At 44.4% G+C, this 10,435-nt stretch overlaps 2 protein-coding genes across 3 annotated transcripts; both read left to right on the top strand.

Annotated features, from left to right (window-relative positions):
• The first annotated feature begins 2,224 nt into the window (after window positions 1-2,224).
• On the top strand, window positions 2,225-4,587 carry LOC135679534 (transcription factor PCF5-like). 2 transcript variants are annotated; one of them, XM_065193403.1, is made up of 2 exons: window positions 2,225-3,750; window positions 4,146-4,587. In XM_065193403.1, the coding sequence occupies exon 1, from the start codon at window positions 2,602-2,604 to the stop codon at window positions 3,709-3,711; it is 1,110 nt and encodes a 369-aa protein (XP_065049475.1). In that variant the 5' UTR covers window positions 2,225-2,601; the 3' UTR covers window positions 3,712-3,750; window positions 4,146-4,587. The 2 variants fall into 2 exon arrangements, with proteins under 2 accessions (XP_065049475.1, XP_065049474.1); XM_065193402.1 differs by having other exon boundaries at window positions 3,854-4,587.
• Window positions 4,588-5,259: 672 nt separating this feature from the next.
• LOC135680056 (RING-H2 finger protein ATL39-like) lies at window positions 5,260-6,379 on the top strand. Its single transcript, XM_065194046.1, has one exon. The coding sequence runs from the start codon at window positions 5,392-5,394 to the stop codon at window positions 6,100-6,102; it is 711 nt and encodes a 236-aa protein (XP_065050118.1). The 5' UTR covers window positions 5,260-5,391; the 3' UTR covers window positions 6,103-6,379.
• Window positions 6,380-10,435: the final 4,056 nt, after the last annotated feature.

The raw sequence follows: 10,435 nt of genomic DNA, 5'->3' as shown, positions 1-10,435 counted from the left end.
GGGTCTTTGTTGTCCATCAAGCATAGAGAGTTTAAGGAACGACGCTGGAATAATCTAAATTGCATACATGAACTCTATTATAATAATCACTCAGAAATCACCCGATGACACTACCATCATATTTATGCTTCCGGTCCATATCCCAAACTCTTGAGTAATCACTCACTATAGCATATTCTTGAGTAATCTTCATATCAAGTGGTTCCAACTTCATCATGGGTCTTTGGTTCCTCCTCGAGAGATTGAGATCACACAAGGGTCTTTGTTGCCCATCAAGCATAGAGAATTTAAGGAACGATGCTCGAATAATCTAAATTACATACATGAACTCTATTCCAATAATCACTCAGAAATCACCCGATGACACTACCATCATATTTATGCTTCCAGTCCATATCCCAATTTTGATAAGGACCCTCCTTTGTCAACTCAGAGATTTGCTTAGCATCTAAGGTCACGACCTTCATTTGAATTGAGCTCTTCTTTATATTAGCATGAGTCACCTTGTTTTGCGGTCGATGATAAAATTGTGTGTAGTGCCCATATTCACCGTTACACAAGTTGTTTTACTATTGAATTTTATATATATTATTTTTTATAGCTCCCTCTCTTGACATTGCAACGCATTCAATGAATGCATTACTCCTATTTGAGACTCTTATGACTCTTCGTTATCATTGCTTGATTCGGAGCTACTCGGCCTAAAGGATCGTGAGGGATGAATTGATGCTATTATCATAATAAGTGTCTACTTTTGTGTATAAATCGCTTGCATAAGAAACATTTGCTAGTCTTCATGAATTTGTCTTTCGAACTCACCCTCTTGTGGAAAGATTTTTTTTTGTCTGTGTCATTTAGTAAGAGATATTTGGTATTTGATACAATTGAATTAAATTTTTTTCCTTTAAATACAGACACGTATAGCAAAATGATGTTTGGCTAAAAGAAGGAAGTCATGTGAACAGTCATTTGGTTAAATAAATCCATTGGATCCATCATCGGCACTGTTCTTTAGATTCTATGGTAGAACAGAAATGATTCCAGATTTAAAATCCATTGCTCCCAACCCTACTCCAGATTTTAGCTGTGCTTAAAGACATCAACATAACCAGCTTTCATGGTCTTAGAGCCATTGGCATCATCATTTTATTTTATGATGGTTCATTTACTAATGACTTCTGCCTTTTGTTTTAAGAATTCTATAGATTTTACTCTCTTAACTGGACAAGATACTCACTTTGACTTGAATCATGCTGACTCCGTTTGATCTCCGGTGAACTATGTTCTGGAAGACCATTACTTACACGTTGGGGTGTCAAGCACTAATGTTGAGCTGAAAAGATGGCAACTGTATTCTGGTCACCCATAAACGAGTTGTAGATTCCTATCTCAATGTATATCGAGTATCGGATGTACCTCAGGGGGATCGCCGGAAGGAACACGATGATGTTACTAAGTAACGGCGGATCGACTTTGATCCCTCGTCTTCCCCGAGTGCTTCTCTTCGACATGTAGCGGGCGTGGCGTGGCGTGGCGTGGCGTGTGTGCTCTGTCAGATGGAGGCGGGCATGGCGTCGCTCCAAAGCCGTCCAGTTGCCCCACTTGACCTCATGCACGTCGATTTCGGGGAAGATAACGACTCCTCTCGGAGATTTCCCCTCTTGTTTCCCCCTCCTTTCTCCTCAATAATTGTCCCCCGCACTCCCCAATGCCAGCTCCTACTTTTGCCGTAGGTTAATCACACAGCTAAAGCCTGTTTCGCATGCATCTCTCTCCCACTCCCCAAAAGCTCACTGCTATAGATGGTCAGATCTGTAGGTTGAACGATCTGGATGAAGTGGATGGTGTGGTGCACCTACGTGACACCTACAACTAGAGGAGGAGGAGAAGGAGGAGGATGAATTTGATGAGAGGTGAAGGCATCAAGAGTTTTTTCCCCATGAAGTAAAACCAGAAGATAGAGAAGAGAGGAAGCTCAATTGGCAAGATATTTTCTTTTTGGGGTTAGTTGAGGTGCGTGTGTGGTGATTAGATTGAAAGGGATGGGGAGCAGGAATTGCAATGGGATGGCTCCTTTTGGCAGAGCCAGCCGCAATAAAGGAATGAAAGAACCAAAAAGCTGGACGGAGTCGTTGTCCAGATTCAGAGACAGAAAGCGAAAGATGATGAGGAGGAGGAGGAATGGATGCAGGCATTTGTAATTTCTCTTCTTTTTTTATCGCCCTAACTGGTGGATGGCCTGCGTCTGATGGAGCGCTGTGCATTTACTTGAGGTTTTGGAGTTGGCCGCTGAGCTGCTACCGTCCTTCATCATCTCTGTCTCTTGTCTGCCACCGCCAGCCGCTCACCTACTGCAATCCTCCTCTTCCTCTTCCGGCCTCTTAACACTTACCTCTGTGCGCGCGCGCGCGTGTGTGAAGCCAAGGAAACCAATTCATGGAATTGAAGAAGGAGACGCTCCGGCGCAGAAGCAGCACGACTCAATCTCAAGAACCCGAGAAGGAAGAAATTAAAGTACCGACTTCTTCGAATGTATAAGCCACGACAGATTCGTTAGCAGACCCCAAAGCGACGCTACTACTTCCCCTTCGTCCGTCTTTGATGGAGGAGGGCAACCGCGACTGCTACAAGCAGCATTGTCAGCGACGGTGCACCGGAGAGCTGATAGAGGTCCCCGGGGGCCATATTGTTCGGTCCACAGGGCGGAAGGACCGGCACAGCAAGGTGTACACCGCCAAAGGCGTGAGGGACCGGCGCGTCCGCCTCGCCGCCCACACCGCCATCCAGTTCTACGACGTCCAGGATCGCCTCGGCTACGACCGCCCCAGTAAGGCCGTCGACTGGCTCATGCAGAATGCCAAGACCGCCATAGACCAGCTCGCGGACCTTTCCCGCCGCCACCAACCCGTCGACCGATGCGTCATCCATGAGCTTCCCCTGCAAGACACCTCCGTCGGTCACGATTCAATCGAGCTGCCCATGTCCGACGCAGGAGCAGTTGCGTCCGTGGGCTATGGTTTCGGCAGCAGCAGTGGTAGCTTAATCCCTCCTTCGCTAGATGGTGATGCCATCGACGATCTCGTCAAGCCTTTCCCGACCGTCACAGCCACTGCATCGTCGCCTTCAAGCCACGGGATGACGTACCACGATTACACACCCGACCTACTCTTGCACGCCTGCGGCCGACCTCAAGACCTTCGTCTCTCTCTCCAGTCCTTCCACGACCCAACCTTTCGAGATCACCACCACCAGAGTCCTGAATCAACCCAGCACTTCTTTTGCTCTGGCACAACCAACTTGGCTCACGCCACCACTTGGGCGACGTGTCCCGTGAATAAGGAGAGACTGGGATGGTGGAATGCGGCCGATGGCAGCGGCGCCGGAGAGTTCTCGTACAATGGCGCACTGCCACCGGAGTCAGCGGCGCCGCGTCTGGTCAACGCCCAAGTCCAGCATTGCACTCGGAGGGAACCCCTTGGGTCCGGTAATCTGCCTTCCCTTCGTGCTTGGACGAGCCCTACAGCGTTCCATCCGTCACTGGCATCAGCCGCGGCCGATGTGTTCACGTCCGAAAGCTACGCCGGTTTCTCCGGATTCCATATTCCAGAACGAGTTCAGGGAGAAGAGCCGCATAATGCCATTGCCAACGACCTACAGTCTGCTTCCTCTGCTTCTCGCCAATGGCAGAAATGGAAAGAGAACAATCAATGAGTCCAATCATCCGCACGAAGTAGCTGCATCCCAACAAAAGTAAACACATGCAACACTGGACTTTTCATGCATCCATCCCCAATTGTTGATCAAACCAACTCAATTTTTGTTTGTTTGCTTTTCCTTGTTCTCTTGATTGAAGTTTCGAGCACAGTTTCTTTCATCTTCCCGTTACTACTGTTGTTTGGTTTCTTTCTCTAAACTTGGCGGAGGAGGAGGAGGCAAAGATTCAGCAAGGCACTGTAGCACCTACTGATGACGGCAGGGCATGAAATGTCTTCTTGTTTATGATTGGAACCGAGTGGTCTCCGTCCTGCGTCCGACGCTATATCATGCCTCGTGATGTGTAAAAAAAGAAAAAGTAGCCAGAGGACCTCTCTTTAACTTCCTCAGACCACCACAAAGGATTACAGTAATGTCTTCCATGATTGCAGGTCCTGTCCCATGTCGAGATCCCGATCGAGTACGAGTCTCTCTTCCAGCGAAAGGGAAAAGGAAGAGAGATAGCATGGTACTACTGCGTTTGAGTGATGCTTCCTGGAATTCTTGCTGTGCCACCCTGTCGAGGAATCTTGACGCCAATAGGCCGATCATTCTTATCATGCGAGAGTATTGCCTCCTATCCTTTCTGTGTTGCGCAGACGGGGGTGAGGACCCAACCACGGCATCTTTTTCCCTTCCTCAATGAATATATTGGGCGTAATAATAGAGCAGCGCCGAGCCTTTGACAAAGAGATCGATATGTCCTTATCGCCAATCCATCACTGCTGTTGTGTGTATTCTTTCTGATTGATGCTTTTCATGTTAGATTATGGGTTTATATTGTATAGTTATTTTAAGATTTCTTAAAAGATTCTATTGATCTCTATTCTAACATTTATAATTTTCTCATCAAAAATAAAAAAAAATTAAAATACTTTTATATATATATATATCAGTGTTATTGTGTTCTACCGATCGAACAACAAAAATTGTATTATTCTTGGATATCCAACATTCAAAAGACATACATATCTAATTGATTTTAAATTTTAATATTAAATTTATTTGTATAATAATATGATTAAGCTAATGTTCTTTTTGGATACGAGAAACGAATTCAAGGAATGAATTTCCTACGAATTAGTAGGTGATCATTTAGTTTTACATTGGTTGATGAGTATGAGAATCAAGGGTTCATAAGCTCTTAGGAGGGTCCGATGTCTGCATCTCGGTCGAGCAAACTCAAATACTGATAAGATCGTTTAGTCCCATAATAATTTAATCGAACCTATTTTATGCCCCAATTCAGTCATGATATTTTTTTTTATATATTCCAAAGGCAGTACAGTCGTTCAAACACTCAAACATAGCCACCGTACCGACGCATTGTCGCTCTCCGACCTTTCACAGGTTGCGTTACCAAATGGGCGACGACTTATCTGCCGTCCAGATGTTATCAGACGCTCCGGAATCGAAGAACAATGTTGGTTTCCTCTCTCTCTCCCTAAATCTTCGGTCAATGACGATGACATCATCGTCTGCGTCTGAAGTTTCATTCACAGTTTAGTCAATGCAACTCCGGTTGGATCGGTGTACAGCGACTTCCCTGACAGTAGAATATCAACAGTACAAAGGGAGGAGTTGGACTCCCGCACACACACAAAGGCAACCATCGACCACCCTCACCCCAAGAACACCATGTCCTACGCCCCACCGGCCGGCGGCAATGGCAACGGCATCGGCCCACCGGACTACCCATCGGAAGATGGCCACAGCATCAGAACCAGCATCCTCTCGACAGTTCTCGTCTTGCTAGCATTGGTCGTGGCGGTCATCGTCTTCGTCCGCCTTTACGTTCGCTACGTCCTCACCAACCGGTTTCCCGGTGACGACCGCCACCGCCGCCGTCTCGCCGCCATCGATTTCCTCCGCTTCCATATGGCCGCCGACGCGGTTCCGCAGGCCGTGGGGCTCGACCCCTCCGCGATCGCCGCCCTCCCAGCCTTCGCGTACCAGATGGCCACCGGCGGCGAGGATGAGGGAAGCGTTGCCGAGTGCGCCGTCTGCTTGAGCACGGTGGAGGAAGGGGAGATGGTGAGGCTGCTACCCACCTGCAAGCACCTGTTCCACGCGGGCTGCATCGACATGTGGCTGGCTTCCCACGTCACGTGCCCGGTGTGCCGTGCCATGGTGGAGCCACCGGAGGCTGCGGCGATTGACGTCGGCGAGACGTCGGGGCCGCAGCCGTCGAGAGCCGAGGGAACGTCGGCAGAAGAGACGTCGGGGTCGAAGGAGGGCAGCTCGGTGTCGTCGCGGTTGAGCGCGTCGCTGAGGAGGATGCTGAGCAGGGAGAGGTCAACGAGCAGGCGATCACAGGGAGTTGCAGCGGAAGATTTGGAGAGACAGTAAGCAAACATCACGAGAACACGAGAACAAGCAGCAGCAGCAGCAGCAGCAGCACATTGTTGCATTGCTTACGGCATGTAATGGAAGCACATCACTTTGCATGTTCTTTGCTGTATCCATAACTCCAGCTCGTTTTCCCCTGTAAACCCTGCACTCTGCACTACGATCCAACCTGATAACTCGGTCAACATACACCATTCATTGTTCCAAACCGATTAATTACAGTCAGTTCATCAAATTAATTTAAATCTCTTTATCTTTCGATGTCACATTAAATTAAGGAATGTGTAAACATTGATCCTATGACATCCTAAACCTTACGGCAGTGAGATATGGACTTGATATCTTTGACCTAACCCCAAGAAACTAGCTGTTCTCTATACTAAAACATGCTCACAAACCTCAAGTGGTGATTGGTAGAAAAGTCAGATCGATTGGATGCGACGTCTATTTCTTTGTGGCCCCCATTCGAGACTTGTGGCTGCAGCGAGGAAAAAGTCAGATCGCCATGTTGACACTCGAAGATAGGGCTTCCACTATGCATGCCGTGATGACTCCACCACCGTTGGAGGACCGCTGCACCTGTTTCTGCTCTGCTTCCGAATGATGTTGTCAACCTCGCAAGCCACGCACACAAAAGCGTGTTGATGAAGAAAGATATGCTGGTTCCTGTCTCGGTCCACCGGAGATTAGGGTTCAAGAATGGACCGATCCTTCGTTCCATCACCCTCGCTTCTTCCTTCTCAGAATAGATGGGAGTCTATCACATCGTGGAATATCCCTCCTTCGAAAGAGGTTCCTTCGAGTGGAATCTTATATAATGATTAATAATGGAGTTGGAATACAGATGTTGAATTGAGTTTGAGATAAATATGGACACTTAATAGAATTAAAGTAGTAAATTCATTGTTTTTTTTTTAATTTATTATCAAGCGAGAATTGAATCACTACTATATAAAAATTATCATCTAGAATCTAAATGGTAAAGTAAGTATTTTAAATCAAGATAACCACACAAAAAAAGTTTTTTAAATCTCGAACCATTTCTGTTTTCCTCTCTCTCTCTCTCTCTCTCTCTCTCTTAAATTTGTTATATCTTTATGTCATATTATATGACAAGATGCCAAAGGTGATCAAGAAAAATCTAAAAAATATTATTATATATGATTAATAATCGATAATTAGAATATAATAGTTAAAACTATGATTGAAAGGTGTTAATTGTATATATGAGTATAAATATCTACGAAGAACCATCTTTTGGAACAAATGGGGATGAAGATATGAGGTAGGGATCGATAGAGCACCCCTCACCTCATTCTTATACCCTTCATCAATATGTAGGCCAAAACGTTTTGCCTAGATGCTTGAGTTGTTTAATTCAAATCAAACTGGATTTAACTTTGGTTGAGTCAATTATAAACTATTTAGTTCGATTGAACCAAATAAAATAATATCCCCTCCCCTATGACTTATATGTCGAAGGAATAGATTCAATATTCTTATTATTATTTTATATTTTTTTTAATATTATTAATTTATTATAAAAAATATTGTTTTATTGAATGGATTTATTAGAAGAATATAAAAAACCCGTAGGTTCCGCCCTTATCTTATACTATAGTAAAAGATAGAGAATAGGATATAAGATGGGAACATAGGGAAGCATTCCCAATCCTACCCTGTTGACATCTCTACTATGATCCACAATAATATAATTTTTATTTATTAAAAATATTAAAAAAGACTAATTTTTTATATTTAAAATTAAATTTATATAATATTTTTTAAAAATATATAAATTAATTAAGATAACATAGAAAATCTATGGATTTTCCCCATAATGAAATGAAAATAGAAGATGAAATATGTGATGGGGACGCCGATAGGGACATCCCCTCCTATTTATATCTCTTCTCTAATTCACAATAACATCATTTAAATTTTTTTACTTATTTTTATTTTCTAAATTAAACTAAATCGATAAAAATGATAGTACAGATATAAATTAAGATTTATTGGGACAAATTCGTAATTTTAAATAACTAAAAAAAAGGAAAAATCTAGGAATCAACTCAGCCCGATCCAGCCAGAGAATTCCACCTTTGGGTTCAATAAGAGACGCAATAAACCCGGTCCGGTCCCAAAATTAGGCTTCCACCAATGATAGGATCGAAGCTTAATTACTAATACACAAGCTTAATGCACCGACACTTCCCTACCATACAATATGTGGAGACACTGATACCTATACACAACGAGTGGAAACCACTGGATCTCAAAACTCAAGAAATAACATCATTAATAGTATTTTACTTGGTATTTCAAATATTAAATTTATGTAATTACTCACCCATAATTTTTAATGTTGATGATTATACGAGGTTAATCAAGTAATATTTGTGATAAGATCATTTAGTCTCATATTGATTGAGGAATAGGAGTACTAAGAACTCATAAGTTTGTTATGATTTTTAGAGTTCATATGTTCATCGTCCAGCCTATGGGTCATATCAATGATCAATCAACCAAATTGTTCCTAGAACGAGGGGCCGTACTTAAAATTAAGTAGAAAAAAAAAGATAAATATAATGAAAAAAATCTAAGTGATTTGGAAAAAAAAAAAGTATAATATTGATGGATAATCTGAAGTCCTATTTGGTTAAAAGGTAGATCTGAAGTCCATCTGTGGACGGACCAATCTGTCTCAAATTCCAACACTCTCTATTATTATGTGACATTTAGATGTTTCTTCAACAGCTGGACTTGAACCTGTATTTGGACTGAAGAGGTACAGGAATAATATACTGGTGGGAGTAGCTTCCTGTGACTGTCAGATGAAATAGATGTATGGACCAACCGGTGGAAGAATTCCAGTGCAATAAAGTATCTTCAATTCCCGGTTTGATGTCATAAGAACACCATCGTAGTAATGTGATGTAGTAAAAAGATTCTTGCAAATCCATCTCTAGCCACATGAAAGCCACAGGCCGATAAAAAGCTGATGGCATTCTGAAGAGCACAACCGAGATGAGCGAAAGAAAAAGGAAAGAGAAAAATGATGGACATCACCATCACAGGGACCACGGCGGTGTCCTCCGGCATCTCCATGTTCATGCTGCTCTCCTCCCTGCCGTGACCAGGTTTGGGTTTTACCATATAGATATGATTGAGTAGCGGTGGATACAACACCAGAATTAGGTTTTTCTGTTCAGTTTCATCCCTACCTTTCGGTCAAGTTCGTGCGTCAACCTAACATCTTCTATCGGCCCTGCCTTGCCACCAATGAGGAAGGCTCACAGTCTGCTGGGCTGATGGATTGGAGATGGATGCAGTCGAACAAGTGTGGAGAGACCGTGAGCCAAGTGTGGTGGGGGTGGGCATGCACCCTGGTAAACATGTTTCTCTTTGGGCTCGTCTGGTCCTCCATGAGCAGCATCCTTTTCCTATGGCCATCCCCGCGAGACCTGCTGCTTTCCATCACGTTGCCCCTCCACTTTCTGCCATTAAATTCTTTTTGTCTGTGACGTGGGGTTGAGGATTTCTCGTGCACGGATCTAAAGGCCACAGAACGGCGTTGGCGATCGATCTAAACCAGAGGAAGGTGATATTTGGGTTTGAGTGGATCAACATGGATTCCTTTCTGGGGTGATGTGGTCTCTCTTGATGCCTGTTCTTAATGGCCTGCCGATGTCTGAAGGATGATGATGCTCGACCGGAGCTTTAGGCCCATGAGGGTTGAACACTACTGCCCATATACGAGGCTTAGCAACATGAGGTACGACCTTCAGTTCCCACCACCACTGTTCATCTAGCAAGTTGCAGCAGTCCCACAAGCATCAGAGCAGCTGATGGCCAGCAAAATGAGGTGAAGCTGGCAAGAGACTGAGGTAAAGAGAAAGAGAGAGAAGGATTTCCGAGAAGAAAAGGGGGAAGGAATATGGTATAAAGAGAGCGAGAGAGAGAGAGAGAGAGAGAGGAGACACAACAACTACATGTGAGAGGCACATTGGTTTGGCGACAAAGCTAAGGCGGGTGGGCACGCGAACTGTGCACATGGGGCTGGCATCATTCATATCCACAACTAGCATGCATATATCCCTTCTCTCTCTCTCTCTCTATCTCCGTTTCTTGTGAACAGCTCATCCGCTGCCCCATCCCTAATCCCACCACCCAACCCAACCGGCCATTGCGACGCCGGTAAACCACAGTATTACCACGTACCCGACCGGTCTTCTTCTCGGGCTTGTTTCCTGCACCGTCTATCTTGGTTTTGGTTCGCCTTCCTAGGCTTGTCTTTCATTGCATTTTTTCCTAATGCACGTGCTTGCATGAG

The sequence above is a fragment of the Musa acuminata genome, chromosome BXJ1-7 (genome assembly GCF_036884655.1).
Source record: "Musa acuminata AAA Group cultivar baxijiao chromosome BXJ1-7, Cavendish_Baxijiao_AAA, whole genome shotgun sequence".
Lineage (NCBI taxonomy): Eukaryota > Viridiplantae > Streptophyta > Magnoliopsida > Zingiberales > Musaceae > Musa > Musa acuminata.
The sequence above is the reverse complement of the archived record's forward strand: the minus strand, read 5'-3'. Positions and strand labels throughout refer to the sequence as shown.

What these genes read in the sequence shown, in the direction of transcription:
- LOC135680056 (XM_065194046.1), top strand. Translation starts at nt 5,392, where the DNA reads ATGTCCTACGCCCCACCGGCCGGCGGCAATGGCAACGGCATCGGCCCA.
- LOC135679534 (XM_065193403.1), top strand. Translation starts at nt 2,602, where the DNA reads ATGGAGGAGGGCAACCGCGACTGCTACAAGCAGCATTGTCAGCGACGG.